At 42.1% G+C, this 19860-nt stretch overlaps 1 protein-coding gene across 6 annotated transcripts in view; it reads right to left on the reverse strand.

The window, feature by feature from the left end:
• Nucleotides 1–10764: 10764 nt before the first annotated feature.
• TIMM44 (translocase of inner mitochondrial membrane 44) overlaps nucleotides 10765–19860 on the reverse strand; it is a 443715-nt gene continuing 434619 nt past the window's right edge. For all 6 annotated transcript variants that reach the window (XM_056572218.1, XM_056572200.1, XM_056572226.1 and 3 more), the window contains exon 13: nucleotides 10765–11208. In XM_056572218.1, coding sequence (XP_056428193.1) covers nucleotides 11089–11208 — 120 coding nt within the window. In that variant the 3' untranslated portion in view covers nucleotides 10765–11088. The remainder of the gene's footprint in view (nucleotides 11209–19860) is intronic.

A 19860-nucleotide genomic window follows, 5' to 3' on the forward strand; every position in this document is an offset into this window, starting at 1 on the left:
CAGGAAAATTAATACGTTTAAAATTGTCATCTTCTGACCCCTATAACTTTTTTATTTTTCCGTGTATGGGGTGGTATGAGGGCTCATTTTTTGCGCCGTGATCTGAAGTTTTTAACGGTACCATTTTTGCATTGATAGGACTTATTGATCGCTTTTTATTCATTTTGGATTTTGCACTATTTTGGACTTTGGAATTTTTTTGCGCGTACGCCATTGACCGAGCGGTTTAATTAACGATATATTTTTATAATTCGGACATTTCCGCACGTGGTGATACCATATATGTTTATTTTTATTTACACTGTGTTTTTTTTTTTATGGGAAAAGGGGGGTGATTGAAACTTTTAATATGGGAGGGGTTAAATGATATTCATTCACTTTTTTTTTCCACTTTTTTTTTGCAGTGTTATAGCTCCCATAGGGACCTATAACACTGCACACACTGATCTTTATCACTGATCACTGGTTTCTCATAGGAAACCTGTGATCGATGATTCTGCCGCTTGACTGCTCATGCCTGGATCTCAGGCACTGAGCAGTCATTCGGCGATCGGACAGCGAGGAGGCAGGTAGGGGCCCTCATGCTGTCCTGCAAGCTGTTCGGGATGCCACGATTTCGCCACGGCTATCCCGAACAGCCCACTGAGTTAACTGGCACTTTTTACTTTCGCTTTTAGCCACGTGGCTCAGCTCTGAGTACGCGGCTAAAGGGTTAATAGCGAGCGGCGCCACGCGCTATTAGCGGCGGGTCCCGGCTTCACTATGACGCCGGGCCCGCCGTGATATGATGCGGGGTTACCGTGTAACCCCACGTTATATCACGGGAGCAGGACCAAGGACGTACCGGTACGTCCTTGGTCCTTAAGGGGTTAAATAAAGTATTGTATGTCTTTACATATATGTTGCATCTAGTGATGAAGAATAAAGTAAATCCACTTGATAAGTTCAAGCATGCGTCTTGTTTTGTCTTCATGTGACAATTTAAGTAACCTTGAATCCATGCTTCTTTCTCTGTAACCTCTCTATATGTCTGTCCTCCATTTGCAAATGCACGTGTATGTAAGTAAAACCTTGGGCACGGGCATGTGAAGACTTGTGCACGAGCTTGGAGTTTGATTGACAGGGACCATATGTATGGCTAAGGATATACGTTGTAAGTAAACGTAAATGTGCCTTTGGAAGACTGAAATCAGAGTGGGATGTATATGACACTGCAGTGTGTGAAGTAAGTTAAGTATTGAGGAGAAAGGCCTATTGGATATTTTCAAAGACATGTCTTGAAATTAATTAATTAATTAAATTAATACATATATTAATTAATTACATTCTTGGGAAGTACTTCATATAAATTGAATATTTTTATGGTACCATATTAAAATTATTAAATGTATGAAAAAGTGTATTCAGTGAGTGAATAAATGTATACAGAGAATGTAGTGAATGTGTTTGAAGTATGCTATGTTCAAAGAAATATAGAATTATGTTTGAAATCCAAAAGATAAAGGGTAAATAATTGGTCTTGTATAGAATAAAATATGAGTGCACAATATTTCATTCTATACTAAATTATAGAGATAATTACATATTGACATGAAAATACATATATTTCTATGTTAATATGGTGAAACTGATGAATCAAATGATTTCAAATATTATTGTGAATAAAGGTTCTAGGGGTATTGTATTTTATTCTAGTTAAGTTTAAGAAAGTTGAGGTTATATTATGGTTATTTTAATATAAATGAATTTTGAGGTAATTACACATTTACATAATGTAGGTTCAATTATTAATTGTTCTTTGTTTTACATGTTCAGTATACATATGGGAATTAATTCAAGGAAATACACAAATTCATATATGGTGTGTATTTTTGAATGTCTTGTTGTATACATGTTTACACAAAAACAAATCTTCATGTAATTCACATAGGTAAAAATGTGGGGAATTATTTTATTCATTTTAATTCATTCCTATAGTAACAAGAATTATTCAAAGTACTCCCATGGGGAAAGGACTACACTTGCTGTGAGGATCAAGGATATTTTGAACTGTGTTTTGGTAAAAAGACTTTCCAAGGTATTTCTACAGATGAATAGGAGTCTGAAGTCCAGAGGTAACCAATGCTAAGGTTTACCTGTATTAAAGAAATATAAAGAGGACTTGCTGGGACTTCTAGTTCTACAGAAAAGCAGAGATTACGGCCTGAATGGATCACCACCTGTGTGTGGTATTTGACCATCAGCTGCTGTCTCAAGCAAAGGAGCTAAAGAAATGCATTGTTTCTACAAATTGGGCTAAAACATACTTCCAGGAGCCCAAAGGTGAAGAAAAAAAGGTGTCTGAAAAAGGTCTGTTTTCTTATCATCAGCTGTTGTTCCAGCAAAGAAATGAAAGAGTTAAAGTTAACCTTTGCAGTGCTGATGCAGAGTCTGCGAGGAAGTGACGTATCATCAAGGGATGTTAACCCTTGGCTGTCCAGAACTAAATGGATGTTTCCTATTATAGTAAACTTCATCCAAAGATCCAACTGACAAAAGGATGAACGCAGAATTGAAGCAAAGAAAGAAAATTTGTTATTATTGGTAGAAATAATCAAAGGACAATGACTTTATATCTTTCAAGGATTTTGTAAAGTTTTTCCATTTCAAGGATCTTTTATGGACTGTGTTATGGACTGTTTTTTCCAAGGCCCAAGAAAACAAAGATTTAGATTAGATTTAAGTATTGATTAAAGATTTTTTGTGAAAAATAAATTATAGTATACCAAAACACAACATAATATAACACAATATGGTAAAATGATAAAGGTAATGACATAATTTATCATTGTATGAAATAGTATGACATGATTTGTTACATATCATGATATACTATGACATCGATTTATTAGAATAATGATAATAATACAATGTATACCATGAATGGATTAACTTACTTAAAAGTGATATTCTGTGATGATAGATACAAATTTAAAGGGGGTTGCCTAATTTATTTATAAAATGACTACAAAGTAAGGATTTGGTTACTAATACTATATATGGTAATTGTATATGAAAAAATTGTATTATGAGTAATTTAAACTCATAACAGGGGGAAATATAAAAATATTTAATATACAATTATAACTCATGCAAGGTAAATCTAGGGTATACAAGATGGCTGACCAGAGTCAAACCTAAAATGGATGCCATGACCTTTAAGACAGTTAAGATATAGACAGCTGAACCTTTAGATAGAATTGCTGAGGTATGCATAACACACTATACTATTCTAAGAATAGTCACATGGTCAGGTTGAGACTTAAAGACCTACCATATTTGTAAGGGTAGTAATGACCAATCAGATTACAAGTTATGCATTACATAATGTATACACCCATTAGTTAAATATACACTCAAACCAACCCACTGGGAGGAGATATATAGAGATAAGTATATTTATGGATAAAAGACTTAGTATAACCACGCCCACATATGTAAAGAACACACCCATAAGTATGGTATATAAGAAGACTGCTTCACAAGTTACCAAGGAAGCCTCATTCATGGAGGACGAGGAGGGCATCATTCATGAAGTAACAAGGAAGCAAGACTGATGAAGGAGACCAATCCAGTCTAATGAAGGAGGAAGCCATCTTAGATGAACTTTCCATGATGGATCCAGCCCACACAAACCTCAGTAGGTGAGATTGTTCTAAGAAGATGCCTACACTTCCTACTGTCATTATTGTAATACTTAAGCAAGGACTGTTCTTTACATACATGGTCCCCGGTAATTAGTGGTGTACCCCAAGGTTCAGTACTGGGCCCGCTGTTGTTTAATTTATTTATCAATGATATAGAGGATGGTATTAACAGCTCTGTTTCTATCTTTGCAGATGACACCAAGCTTTGTAGCACGGTACAGTCTATAGAGGATGTGCATAAGTTACAGGATGACTTGGATAGACTAAGTGTCTGGGCATCCACTTGGCAAATGAGGTTCAATGTGGATAAATGTAAAGTTATGCATCTGGGTACTAATAACCTGCATGCATCGTATGTCTTAGGGGGGATTAAACTAAGAAGGATCTGGGTGTACTTGTAGATCACAGACTACAGAATAGCATGCAATGTCAGGCTGCTGCTTCCAAAGCCGGCAGGATATTGTCATGTATAAAAAGAGGCATGGACTCAAGGGACAGGGACATAATACTCCCCCTTTATAAAGCATTGGTACGGCCTCACCTGGAATATGCTTTTCAGTTTTGGGCACCTGTCCATAAAAGGGACACTGCGGAGTTGGAAAGGGTGCAGAGACGCGCGACTAAACTAATATGGGGCATGGAACATCTTAGCTATGAGGAGCGATTAAAGGAGTTACAATTGTTTAGTCTTGAGAAGAGACGTTTAAGGGGGGATATGATAAACGTATATAAGTATATTAATGGCCCATACAAAAAATATGGAGAAAAACTGTTCCAGGTCAAACCCCCCCAAAGGACGAGGGGACACTCCCTCCGTCTGGCGAAGAAAAAGTTTAGTCTCAAGGGGCGACACGCCTTCTTTACCGTGAGGACTGTGAATTTATGGAACGGTCTACCTCAGGAACTGGTCACAGTAGGAACAATTAACAGCTTTAAAACAGGATTAGATACATTTATGGAACAAAATAACATTAATGCTTATGAAGAAATATAAAATCCCATCCCTTCCCCAATATCGCGCCACACCCCTACCCCTTAATTCCCTGGTTGAACTTGATGGACATATGTCTTTTTTTCGACCGTACTAACTACTACTATAAGATTTACTAGTTTGTTCTGTCTGCCATATTTGTCTATGAGCCTAATAATAAATGTAATTTTTGTTTATTTAATCTGAGTAATTAATTTTCACCAATGGTGACTGTGTCATTCAATATGACCAGTATAAGAATGTAACATACCCCCCCCCCCCCCGCCACAGGGGTTCAGGGAAGAGCTGGTTTCCACAGGCCCGGAGCGTCAAAAATGGTGCTCCTGGGCCTAGGTGGTAACAGACTGGCATTATTTACCCTGTACCCACATCTACCCTGTGAAGAGCGCACATAATGCTGCGTGTTCCTAAACAGGAAGCCTCCAATTGTTGCAAAACTATAACTCCCATCATGGGGGCTGTAGTTAAGCAACATCTGGAGTCTCCCTGTTTGGGACCACACTGCCATAAAGGCTCTGTTCCCATTATGCAAAACGCATAATGTGAACAGAGATCTGTCCCTCTGCCCTTGGACTACTACTCCTATCATGGGACAGAGCCTGTCCCATGATGGGAGTAGTTGTAGTACCGCAGCGCTGCTGAGGGATGGCACTTGCACATCCCCTGGCTGTGGGACTTTTGGACTACTACTCCCATCATGGACAGACTCTGCCCATGATGGGAGTTATTGTCCAGGGGCTGAGGTACAGATCGCACCGGGTCATTCTGCAGAGACCTGCTGCAAACTATGCATTAAGATATGCTTAAGATAACAAACCCGCGGTACATGCGTCTACACTGCGCTGCCCGCTGACTTCTATATACACTGTAATAATTCATAATCCCCGCCGCCGGGAGAGAGGAGCTCTGATTGGTCAATAGCTATCCACCAATCAGAGCTCCCGTGTTCCGGCGGGGATTATGATTTATTACAGTGTATATACAAGCTGGCGGGTGATGTAGACGTATGTAAGGCCAGCTTATATAGAGTACCTGTCATCAAAAAAAGTTTTTATATTTTGTTAATCAACATGTGATTAACAAAAATTTATATTTTTATGTTTTTTTTTTCTTTTAAAAACCTACCACTAGGGGTCTCCCTAAATGTCCTGGCTCAGAGAGTTCGGACTCATGCCGGTGTGAGGTGAGATTTCCGAACCCTCACCTCACCTCACACAGGCCTGGCGACATGAGTCCGAACTCTCAGTGCAGCTGGGACACTGAAGTGCACAGCGCAGCTCCCTGCCTGTCAATCAGACAGGCAGGAGCAAGCGCTGTGCACGCCAACACCCCCCCCGTGCAACGCTGTGAACGGCAGTCAGGACAGCCGCCTGCTACAATGAACTCTGTACGCTCGCTGCCCCAGCATACCCTCCCCCATCCGGCAAGTGCTGTGATGCTCTGGCAGGCATGTCGGCCGCCTGCTACAATACACGGCTGTGCCTGCTACAATAAACACTGCGATCGCTGCCCCGTCACTGCTCTCCGCTCCCTCTGCTGCCCACTCTGTTCTCACCTGTTCCCGCTGTCACGCAGCTACACTGTGCTTCTATATACACTGTAATAATTCATAATCGCCACTGGGAAAGGGGAGCTCTGATTGGAGAATGGCTATTGACGGTACACTGCGCTGCACGCCGACTCCTATATACAGTTCTTATAATTCATAAACCCCGCCGTTTATAATTCATAAACTTTGGTACGTGTCCTCCGAGGTGGTGTATATTTGCGCACAAAATTGAGACTTGCGTTCTTTATGTGCGTCCAAAAAAAAACGCAGTTAGTAAATCGATGTCTACGAGAAAAATGGCTCTACGGGTACACCCGAAGGGTGACATCTTTAGAAAAAGTTCCACCAAAAAAGACGCACAAAAAGACCGCAAAAAATATCATTGCGCAAGATTTTGCGTGAGTAAATACACTTAAAAATGCTCTATATAGATTGATGAATCCCCTCCCAATGTGTGTATGTGTATGTATGTGTGTATGTTCCAGCATCACGTCCAAACGGCTAAGGATATTAACATGAAACTTGGCACACATGTTACTTATATGTCAACAACAAACATAGGATAGGTGATTTAACCCTTACTCACCCCCAATTTGCCAGGGGCGAGGTTTATGTTTAAAGTCCCATACAAGTCAACGGGAAATATATGTTACTGCATAACTTCCAAACGGCTGGAGATATTTCGATAATACTTGGTCACATGTTACTTATATGTCTACTTAAAATATTGGATAGTTAATTTAATCCTTAACTACCCCCATTTGTGAGGGTCCTGGTTTTTGTTTAATGTCCCATGCAAATCAATGGGAAATGTATGTTCCCACATAACTTTCGTACGGCTGGAGATATTTCAATACCTGGTACACATATTACAGGTCGGGATAGGAGGTTGGGATAGAAGCACGGGATAGGAGGTCAAGATATAAGGACGGGATAGGAGGTCAAGATAGGAGGACCGGAATAGGCGGACCGGGAAAGGAGGACCGGGATAGGAGGATGGGATAGGAGGTCGAGATAGGAGGTTGGGATAGATGGACTGCATATGAGGTCGAGATAGGAGGATGGGATAGGAGGTCGAGATAGGAGGTCAGGATAGGAGATTTAGATAGGAGGTCGGGATAGGAGGTCGAGATAGGAGGATGGGATATGAGGTCGGGAGGTCGAGATAGATAGGAGGACAGGATATGAGGACGGATAGGAGGCCAGGATAGGAGGACGGAATCGGAGGTCGGGATATGAGGACGGGATATGGGGTTGGGATATGACAACAATATATGAGGACGGGTTATGAAGTCAAAAGCTTCCTCCTTTGTTTATTTTCCTCCCCAACAAGGATTAGGAAGAAAAAAATGGGCAACGCCGGGTACTCAGCTAATATGCAATATACAAAACATATCATTTAGAAGTAGTATATGTAAATATCGATTCACTGAAGGATAACACCAATGCGGCTATGAGCTCGTTAGGTGAAATGAGGTCTGCATCATATGTCAGACCATAATCCAAATGCAATATACACCATCATGTATAAATCCACAGAAAGACTGTAAACCCAGTGTACAAAAATGAGAATACTTATCTAGTTGCTGACTGGTCACTGAAAGCAAGGTCTACGCGTTTCAAGCCCCCCAGCTCTTCAGGGGACAATCGGGGGCTGCATGATGAGAAGGGGATGATCCTGTGATGGCTGATGTGAAGCAAAAAGATGTAGACTTCTGGTAGCCATGTTGGATTGTTCAGCTGAACGGTTTAAAAGAAGGTCCAAGTCCCTCCCCTGAATTCAACCATCCAATATTGGTTGTGTTCCTGCTGATCGGCTTACCTTACTGGTGGTTTGCATTGGGCTTCCCAGACAGCGGAATTTGCATCACACGCGGGATGGAGGAGTTCCCCTGCAGAGCTCTCCCATACTGATCCGGTCACGTCATGTGACCCGGTATATCACGTGCGGCGAGCGAACTCCCCGGTCATGTGATCTGGTTGGCTGCTGACACACACATTCCTGTGATGTGTCAATGATGCATCACCAGGAAATCTTTGCTCCGTCTCGCATTCTCCCAATCCCCTGATAAGGCTGAGACGTGATGCAGACAGCCCTGAAACGCCTCTCATAGGCAAAATTACTATGTATATTGTGTTGATCAAATGGTGAAAGCCTATTTAAATTGGCACTATCAGATATAAAAACTTTTTATATGTTGTACATCTTGGCAAAACAATAGTTTTTCTAATATACTACTTAAAAAAAAAGATCACATTTTATTAAAGGGGGAACCCTTTTTATTACTCCGGTGGAAAACTATTTTTTTTTTTTTTTTTTTAAATCAACTGGTGCCAGAAGGTTCAACAGATTTGTAAATTACTTCTATTTAAAATTCTTAATCCTTCCAGTACTTATCAGCTGCTGTATGTTCCACAGGAAGTTCTTTTCTTTTTGAATTTATTTTCTGTCTGACCACTGTGCTCTCTGCTGACACCTCTGTCCTTCTCAGGAACTGTCCCGAACAGGAGAGGTTTGCTACGGGGATTTTCTCCTGCTCTGGACAGTTCCTGAGATGGACAGAGGTGTCAGCAGAGAGCACTGTGGTCTGACAGAATAGAAATTCAAAAAGAAAAGAACTTCCTGTGGAGCATACAGCAGCTGATAAGCACTGGAAGGATTGAGATTTTTAAAAAGAAGTCATTTACATATCTGTTTAACTTTCTGGCAGCAGTTGATTTAAAAAAAAAAAAGTATTGTTTTCCACTGGAGTAACCCTTTAATGAAAATCCAACTAATAGAGGCCTCTATACCTCCTGGGACATTGATGAATCCCACAGCAGCATGAGTGTGGCCAATGGTCATGGACAAGAACTGGCAAAGGATGATACGCATGACTGACATAGGAACAGAAAATGTATGCATAAAAAACCATTGTACTTTTATCACTAAACCTTTGCACTAACTTAAGAAGATGTAAGTTATACACTCATCATATTGTCTTTTGTTGTAGAGTACAGGCAATCCCAAATAATCATTGTGTGTGTGTGTGTGTGTACAGCATAAATCCAGAGAGGAAAGGGTTACAGAGCAGGGCTGCCAGGCTCCCGAGAGCAGTGAGTCAGCAGAATGAGGGAGGGGCTGAAGTCAGCACAGTACAGGCAAGAGAGGGACACGTCCCCTTCCTCTGACAAGATGGAAAAGACATTGAGCAGCTGTAATATGCTATTTTTTTTTAAGTGAAATATATGTGATAGAGACATAAAAATTCCATGTACATGATCATGGTAAGGTATACTGAGTAACAGATAACAGTTTTTTTTTTTTTTTTGTGGGATCGCTTTAACCCCTTAAGGACTCAGGGTTTTTCCGTTTTTGCACTTTCGTTTTTTCCTCCTTACCTTTTAAAAATCATAACCCTTTCAATTTGCCACCTAAAAATCCATATTATGGCTTATTTTTTGCGTCGCCAATTCTACTTTGCAGTGACATTAGGCATTTTACCCAAAAATGCACGGCGAAACGGAAAAAAAAAATCATTGTGCAACAAAATCGAAGAAAAAAACCCATTTTGTAACTTTTGGGGGCTTCCGTTTCTACGCAGTGCATATTTCGGTAAAAATTACACCTTATTATTCTCTAGGTCCATACAGTTAAAATGATACCCTACTTAAAATGATACCCTTTGTCGCACTTCTGGAAAAAATCATAACTACATGCAGGAAAATTTATACGTTTAAAAATGTCATCTTCTGACCCCTATAACTTTTTTATTTTTCTACGTACAGGGCGGTATGAGGACTCATTTTTTGCACCGTGATCTGAAGTTTTTATCGGTATGATTTTTGTTTTGATCGGACTTTTTGATCACTTTTTATTCATTTTTTAATGGTATAAAAAGTGACCAAAGTGGAATTTTTTTGCGCATACGCCATTGACCGTGCGGTTTAATTAATGATATATTTTTATAGTTCGGACATTTACGCACGCGGCGATACCACATATGTTTATTTATTTATTTTTTTTACACTTTTATTTTTTTTAATGGGAATTCCCCCCGTTGATGAGCGCCGGGACCGACGCGATATGATGCGGGATCGCGGCGCGATCCCGCTTCATATCGCGGGAGTCGGCGCAGGACGTAAATATACGTCCTGCGTCGTTAAGGGGTTAAGTTAATTTTATTTCCAGTTGGTACCAGCAGCATAATGGGCAAAATGTTCAAAGGCGTACTTTAAATACTTGATTTTGTATATAACTAAAACTTAGAGTGCTATTTCATTACAAGAACCCCAGTCATTTTGCTTATAGACATCACAGAGTTTGGACACCCCCTCTTCAGATCAGAAAGACAATCTGTACAAGTGGGTCTCGATCTTGTGGACTAGAAGTTTTTCTTGTATTGGCTGTTGGACCTGGGGTTATTAGCTCATTACCCCAGAGGACGCATTTGGGAAAGTGATTTTCTTATATGTGAAATTATCAAACAAATAAAATATTGTGTTTTTCATTAAGCAGAACAGAGGAAATTATTTTACCATATGTAATCCAACAAACATGACAGACATGGTATTTATTCATTATTATCTCATGACAGCACTGTTCTTCATCCACTATTTAAAATTTGTTTCAGGAGACATACATAAAGATATTAACGTAACATTATAATATCTTAAAGAAAATGTGGAGTTCATTCTTTGTGAGCAAATCTTAAATAAGATGATCACGCAGGCATTTCCTGGTAGTTGGATCTAACCAATATGGTATTAAATTTTACTCTTGTTTAATAAGAGAATGTCATAGTATTTCAGTGTTCTTTTCAGAATACAACTTTCTTCATCTCTGAGACGGCTTTCATTTCAGAAAAACAGCCTCTGTGTTATCAAAGGATCTGTTCAGAAGCAGATGAGGAAAGATCTAAAAGCCTCCAGGCTGTATAAGGGTTAAGTTCATCCTGGTCTCGACAGAGAGCCCACACATAGAGCATGCGCAGAACTTTATCCTGTAGTAGAGAAGAAATATAAAAATGAAATTATGTTAAATTACTAGTAATTTCCTACATCCAGGCATACTACTAGTACTGACAGTGCAAAACGTTGCACACAACAAATTTTACACAATAAAACCTGCTAAATATTACATCGTGTTATGGACATGAAAAATTTTATATCCAGAATATTCAATTTTCTACCCCCATGCAGTCTCCAGTAGAACCACAGCAGACGTGGCCAAAAAAAAATGGTTTTATGCTTTATGTGAGAAGAGTAGCAGTCTCTTGGAACTTCCTGCTCATCTTAACTGTAGCCTGGGCTGGATAAGTATATTGATTGTATCATTTCTACACTTTAAATACACTGCTCAAAAAACATAAAGGGAACACATAAACAACACAATGTAACTCCAAGTCAATCACACTTCTGTGAAATCACACTGTCCACTCAGGAAGCAACACTTATTGACAATTAATTTCACATGCTGTTGTGCAAACAGACAACAGGTAGAAATTATAGGCAATTAGCAAGACACCCCCAATAAAGGACGGCAAGTGAGAAAGAAGACGCCGACACAGCTTAGCACACGTGTAACACTTCCACAAAATTCTATGGCATATTATAGCTGGCAAAGTAAGTTCTCACCCCGTACACATGCAGATCCCGTTTCAGGTGCTCAATCTCAAAGGGTAAAGTTCATGGAAAGAGCTAGTACAGTGGATACAGGAGGCACTCCCCACCGGGATTCGTGCAAAATTTTGTTTCTTTATTGCAAAACGTGCCAGAGCAGATCAGACAAGTGTGGACGCAGCACACCGAGCAGAGGTAACAGCTATTTCACGCCACCCTTGGGTGCTTCTTCAGACCACACCTTTGCTCTCCCGTTCAGGTGGTTATAACCACCTACCTGTATGACGTCAGAGCAAAGGGCGTTTACATAGACTACATAAAAACAACAAGTACACCACAGTGAAATAAACATAGGCGTGCGCACGGGGTGTGCCGGGTGTGCACAGGCACACCCTAATCACCGCGGCCGCGGCCCGCTGCTGCAGGACATTTTTTTTTCTCACTACTAAAACCCAGCCCAACCGGACATCCCCGACATCACCAGCCCAACCCCCGCCCTCCCTGCTCGGCGTCGCAACCGCTACTACACACATTATCCCTACACTGACTGACCTTACATACCACCCGGGGTCGCTTTAAGAGCACGGTGGGGTGATGGGTCAAGCTTCAGTGCGCACGGCTGCACATGACGTCTAGGTGACTCATGGTGCGCAGTGCCTGGAGCCCGCACAGGAGAGGCCCGCTGCCAGGGCAAGGACAGGCCCGCTGCCAGGACCGGAGAAGCCCGGGCCCCCAGCTCTGGAGTCTGGGCTGCTGGAGAGGGCGGCTAAGGAGAGAGAGGCCTGCAGCAGCAGCAGCAAGTGTCGGTAAGTGGCTGCTGGCCTGCTGCCATACATGATGGGGATGTAGTCATGAACTGTGAGCCTACATTATGTAGGCTCACAGCTCAGGACTACATCCCCATCATGTATGATTGTGACTGTCTATTTAATAGACAGTCACAATCATACATGATGGGGATGTAGTCCTGAGCTGTGAGCCTACATAATGTAGGCTCACAGTTCAGGACTACATCCCCATCATGTATGGCAGCAGGCAGCAGGGATAGAGCGGCAGGAGCCGCAAATAAATAAAAAAAAGCATTTTTAAACATCCGGTGTGCCCTGAAAGACTTTCAGGGCACACCGGATGTTTAAAAATGCATTTTTTTTTTAATTTGCGGAATTTGCGGCTCCGGCCGCTCTATCCCCCCTCCCCCCCTTCCTCTGGGCCACTCTTTTCCCCTTCCTCCGGGCCGCTCCTCCCCCCTTCCCCGGCCGCGCACAATGCTGCGCTAACTGCAGACGCAGGGACTGCCCCGCAGCTGCGCACGTCTCCTTCCATTCCTGAGATGCTCCTGGCCACAACTCCGGCCGCTCTATCCCCCCTTCCCCCTCCCCCCTTCCTCCGGGCCGCTCCTCCCCCCTTCCCCGGCCGCGCACAATGCTGCGCTAACTGCAGACGCAGGGGCTGCCCCGCAGCTGCGCACGTCTCCTTCCATTCCTGAGATGCTCCTGGCCGCAACTCCTGGCACCGAGTGTCCATTCCTCGGCATGGGGAAGAAGTGGGCGATGGTGCAAAGTGTGCAGCAGATGGGAGTGGACGCGCCCGGCCTCTGACCCCAATATGGCTGCCGCAGGTGAGAAAAGTGCACAGAAGGGGGTGGGATGTGAGAGGTGTGTTTTATATGTATGTATGGTGTGTTTTATGTATGTATGGTGTGTATTATGTATCTATGGTGTGTATTATCTGTATGTATGATGTGTGTAATATGTATGCATGATGTGTGTTATATGTATGTATGGTGTGTATTATGTATGTATGGTGTGTGTAATATTTATGTATGGTGTGTATTATATGTATGTATGATGTGTGTAATATGTATTAACACGCCTGTGATCAGCATTATCGGCACTTGACTGCTCCTGCCTGGATCTCAGGCACGGAGCAGTCATTCGTCGATCGGACACCGAGGAGGCAGGTAAGGGCCCTCCCGGTGTCCGATCAGCTGTTCGGGACGCCGAACAGCCCGACTGAGCAGCCGGGTCACTTTCAGTTTCACTTTAGAAGCGGCGGTCAGCTTTGACCGCCGCTTCTAAAGGGTTAATACCGCACATTGCCGCGATCGGCGATGTGTGGTATTAGCCGCGGGTCCCGTCCGTTGATGAGCGCCGGGACCGCCGCGATATGATGCGGGATCGCGGCGCGATCCCGCTTCATATCGCAGGAGCCGGCGCAGGACGTAAATATACGTCCTGCGTCGTTAAGGGGTTAAGGACCAAGCTCATTTTCACCTTAAGGACCAGAGCGTTTTTCGCACATCTGACCTCTGTCACTTTAAGCATTAATCACTCTGGGATGCTTTTACTTTTCATTCTGATTCCGAGATAGTTTTTTGTGACATATTCTACTTTATATTAGTGGTATATTTTCGTCCATACTTGCATCAATTCTTGGTGAAAAATTACCAAATTTACCGAAAATGTTTTAAATGTTGCATTTTTCTCACCTTGAAGCTTTCTGTTTTTAAGGAAAATGGACATTCCAAATAAATTATATATTGATTCACATATACACTATGTCTAATTTATGTTTGCATCATAAAGTTGACATGTTTTTACTTTTGGAACACATCAGAGGGCTTCAAAATTCAGCAGCAATTTTCTAATTTTTGACAAAATTTTCTAAATCGGAATTTTTCAGGGACCAGTTCAGTTTTTAAGTGGATTTGAAGGGCCTTCTTATTAGAAATTCCACATAAATTACCCCATTATAAAAACTGCACCCCTCAAAGTATTCAAAATGACATCCAGAAAGTTTGTTAACCCTTTAGGTGTTTCACAGGAATAGCAGCAAAATGAAGGAGAAAATTCAAAATCTTCATCTTTTACACTCGCATGTTCTTGTAGACCCAGTTTTTGAATTTTTAGGAGGGGTAATAGAGAAAAAGCTTCCCAAAATTTCTAACCCAATTTCTCTTGAGTAAGGAAATACCTCATATGTCTATGTGAAGTGCTCTGTGGGTGCACTAGAGGGCTCAGAAGGGAAGGAGTGACAATCGAATTTTGGAGAGTGAATTTTGCTGAAATGGTTTTTGGGGGGCATGTCGCATTGAGCCATAACAGCAAAAAAAAAAAAGAAAAAAAAAAACAACCCACATGGCTTACTATTTTGGAAACTACACCCCTCAAGGCATGTAACAAGGGGTCCAGTGAGCCTTAACACCCCACAGGTGTTTGACGACTTTTCGTTAAAGTCGCTGTGTAAATGAACACATTTTTTTTTCTCAATAAAGTGTTTTTCCCCAAATTTTCAATTTTTACAAAGGGTAATGGGAGAAAATGCACCCCAAAATTTGTAACCCCATCTCTTCTGAATATGGAAATACCCCATGTTAGGACGTAAAATGCTCTGCGGGCAAACTACAATGCTCAGAAGAGAAGGAGTCACATTTGGCTTTTGCAAAGCAAATTTTGCTGAAATGGTTTTTGGGGGGCATGTTGCATTTAGGAAGCCCCTAAGGTGCCAGAACAGCAAAAAAACAAAAACAAACAAACCACATGGTGTACTATTTTGGAAACTACACCCCTCAAGGAGTGTAACAAGGGGTACTGTGAGCCTTAACACCTCACAGGTGTTTTACAACTTTTTGTTAAATTCGGCTGTGTAATTGAAAAAAAAAATTGTTCACCAAAATGCAGGTTTTTCCCCAAATTTTACATTTTTACAAGGGCTAATAGGAGGCAATGCGCCATGTGTTGACGTAAAATGCACTGCGAGCGAACTACAATGCTCAGAAGACAAGGAGCGCCATTGAGATTTTTGGAGAGAGAATTTGTTTGGAATGGAAGTCAGGGGCCATGTGCATTTACAAAGCCCCCCGTGGTGCCAGAACAGTGGACCTCCCCCACATGTGACCCCATTTTGGAAACTATACCCCTCACAGAATTTAATAAGGGGTGCAGTCAGCATTTAAACCATTTAAAAAATAATTTTTTTTCATTTTCACGAACCACTGTTCCAAAAATCTGTCAGACACCTGTGGGGTGTAAATGCTTACTGCACCCCTTATTACATTCTGTGAGGGGTGTCGTTTCTAAAATGGGGTCACATGGGGGCCATTGTTCTGGCACTATGGGGGCTTTGTAAACACACGTGGCCTTCAATTCCAAACACATTTTCTCTCCAAAAGCCCAATGGTGCTGATTCTCTTCTGAGCAGTGTAGTGCACCCGCAGAGCACTTTACATCCACATATGGGGTATTTCCATACTCATAAGAGATGGGGTTAAAAGTTATGGGGGGCTTTTTCTCCTATTTTCCCTTGTGAAAATGAAAAATTTAGAGTAACACCAGCATTTTAGTGAAAACATTTTTTTTTCTTCGTTTTCCCATCCAACTTTAACGAAAATCCGTCAAACACCTGTGGGGTGTTAAGGCTCACTATACCCCTTATTACGTTCCATGAGGGGTGTTGTCACATGTGGCTATTTTTTTTTGTGTTTATGTCAGAATCGCTGTAAAATCAGCCACCCCTGTGCAAATCACCAATTTAGGCCTCAAATGTACATAATGCACTCTAACTCCTGAGCCCTGTTGTACATCCGCAGAGAAATGTATGCCCACATATGGGGCATTTCTGTACTCCGGAGAAATTTGCGTTACAAATTTTTGGGGTCTTTTTTTCCTTTAACCTCTTGTGAAAATAAAAAACATGGGGCAACATCAGCATGTTAGTGTAATTTTTTTTTTTGTTTTTACACTTACAGGCTGGTGTAGACACCAACTTTTCATAAGGTGTAATAGGAGAAAAAGCCTAAAACCTAAACTGTTACCTTGAAATACAACAGGGCTCCAAAGTGAGAGAGCGCCATGTGCATTTGAGGACTAGATTAGGAATTGCATAGGGGTGGACATAGGGGTATTCTATGCCAGTCTTTTCCAAACAGGGTGCCTCCAGCTATTGTTAAACTTCTAGCATGCCTGGACAGTCAGTGGCTGTCCGGAAATGCTGGGAGTTATTGTTTTGCAACAGCTGGAAGCTCCGTTTTGGAAACACTGCTGTACAATACGTTTTTTCATTTTTATTGGGGGGGGGGGGGGGGACCGTTTAACGGGGTGTGTATATGTAGTGCTTTATGTATGTGTTAGCGTAATATAGTGTTTTTAGGATACATTCACACGGGCGGAGGGTTACGGTGAGTTTCCCGCTAGCAGTTTGCGTTGCAGGGAAAAATTTGCTGCAGCTCAAACTTCAAGCAGGAAACTCACTGTAAACCCGCCCGTGTGAATGTACAAACCTCCAGCTGTTGCAAAACTACAAGTCCCTGCATGCACTGACAGACTGTACATGCTGGGAGTTGTATTTTTGCAACAGCTGGAGGCACACTGGTTGGAAAACCTTCATTTAGGTTCTGTTACCTAATTTAGTATTTTCCAGCCAGTGTACCTCCAGTTGTAGCAAAACTACAACTCCCAGCATGTACTGATCGCCGAAGGGCATGCTGGGAGATGTAGTTATGCAATAGCTGGAGGTACGCATGTACAACTCTCAGGATGCTGAGACAGCTGTTTGGGCATGCTGGGAGTTGTAGTTTTGCAAGATCTGGAGGGCCACAGTTTAGAGACCACTGCACAGTGATCTCCAAACTGTGGCCCTCCAGATGTTGCAAAACTACAAATCCCAGCCAGCCCAGACAGCAAACTGTAGCCCTCCAGATGTTGCCAGGCAACTCACTGGCTTCCACAGTCTGCAACAGGGAGCCTGTTGCCGCCCGCTGCCACCGCCGATGGTAAGTGGCCTAAGTGAATTCACCGGCGATTTGCCGACATGGGGGGGTCTCAGGACCCCCCTGGGCATTGGCAAGGGATGCCTGCTGAATTATTTAACCAGGCATCCTGGTCCGGACCCCGCCTGGCGCACAATGTGGGCGGAAATTCCCACGGGCGTATAGTCCCTTGGTCCTTAAGTACCAGCGAGCAAGGGCATACCCATATGCCCCTGGGGTTAATAGTTGGCTGGAGTGATCATTTCTCTAACACTAAATTTGTGTGTATATACCTAGGTGGTGCATAGGCAGCCTCCAAAACTAGCCAGTATAACCACCTTAAGTGGCATTCCGGTCACTACATTATCCAACTGTATAGCTCACCTCGAAACGACACTATCAACTGAGAAGACCATGTGCTTCACAAGTCACTACTAAGAGTGACATCACCAATAATTAGGACTGTCTGATTTATTCTGTGTTTATGTATCTCAAACACTTTGCACACTGCCCAGTAATCTGCTGTGCAGTGCAGGTCTGGACTTATTAGGCTTATAATCACCAACTAATTAATTCTTAGAGATACATTGTTAAAAGATGAATTAAAGATGCATTATTAATTGTGTGTTTTTGGTTCTCACCTTTTATATTTGGGCAATAAAAGTTATGTTTTATTACAACACATACTTATATAGAGGTTTTTGTTAACCGCTAGGGGTTAAATTGTTGCTTATTGTGATTAGTGTATGTGATTAGTGGCTTTTTGTTGGTAGTACTGTCTTTAATAGAGTCACACGTGGGTGTTCCTTTCTTTTATTTTCCTCTGAATGTATGTAACCGTCAGCTATTGATAGGTCAATAAGAAACACAGGCCTCAAATGTGAACAGAGTTCTTGCTCATGAACTCAGTCATATTTCCAGGCAGCAATTTGGGTCCCATGTTGGTTGTTCCCAGAATGATAAAGCAGGGCATAGGTTGAAAATTGCCACTTTCATTTTTTACAAACTACACTTCATCCATTTCTGGAAAATAAATTTAGTAAAACACCCGGGCATTCAAAATGTCCACTTTACCCTATAAATAATTCCTCGGGGGGGGGGGGGGGGGGGGGGGGGGGGGCTACCGTCAGCTACTGATAAGGCCATGGGCCTCAAATGTGAACATAGCTCTATGACTCTTGAGCCCTGTTGTACGTTCGCACCGCACTTTACGTCCATACTCAGAAGCACTGGGGTTACACATTTTTGGTTGCCTTTTCTCCTATTACCCCTTGTGCAAATGAAAAATTTGGGGTAACACCAGCATTTTTGTGGGGGAAAAAACAACAAATTTATCATTTTACGTCCCACTCTTGCAAACACCTTTGAGGTAAAAATACTCACCGTACCCCTTGTTACGTTCCTTGAGAGGTGTGGTTTCCAAAATAATGGCACATGTGAGGGGTTCCAATGTTCTAGCTCTCTAAACGCATATGGCCCCCGACTCTGATTCCAGCAAAATTCTCTTTCCAAAAGTCCAATGGGGCTCCTTTTATTCTGAGCCATGTTGTGCACCCGCAGAGCAGTTTATTTTTTAGTGAAAAAAATAAAATTTTTCATTTTCACATCCCATTTTAAGGAAAATTCATCAAACACTTGTGGGGTGTTCAGGCTCACTGTACCACTTGTTACGTTCCTTGAGAGGTGTAGTTTCCAAAATAGTTTGCCATGTGAGCACTTTATCAAGACTAGCAGCATCTATGCTAATGAAGCCTAGGGAGACAGGAGGTCTGAGAGTTCCGGACCTGAAGGGATACTATATAGCCACACTAACAAGCATGTTGCGTGGTTGGCAGAAAGGATGTTTAGGCACACCCTTGGAGCACATTGAAAGTACATATGCACATCCATACCAACTTGGTGATCTGTTTTTGTTCTCTTTGGAATGTTCAGAAACCTTGTATGTATAACCCTATCTTGAAGGCATCATATACAGCTTGGACAACCTACCTCTCATTAGTTGGCAGTACTACCTCCAATGACTTGCGTACCTTACCAATCTCCTTTCTCCAAGCGGGATTCCCTCAAATGGATCTAAGTGGTGTGCATACCTGGGGCATCACAACGGTTGGCCAGCTTTTTGGACAAGACGGGTTATTGTCCTTACTACCTATTCTACCCCTCAGAGAGATTTCTAGAAATACCGTTAGACACTTCCTCTCTACTCTATCCCCATCAGAGATTCATGTACAGAACCCATCACTGTTGTTCTTAGCTAGTGATTTGATTAGGTCTTGACCTAGCCTGC

The sequence above is a fragment of the Hyla sarda genome, chromosome 1, assembly GCF_029499605.1.
Source record: "Hyla sarda isolate aHylSar1 chromosome 1, aHylSar1.hap1, whole genome shotgun sequence".
NCBI lineage: Eukaryota > Metazoa > Chordata > Amphibia > Anura > Hylidae > Hyla > Hyla sarda.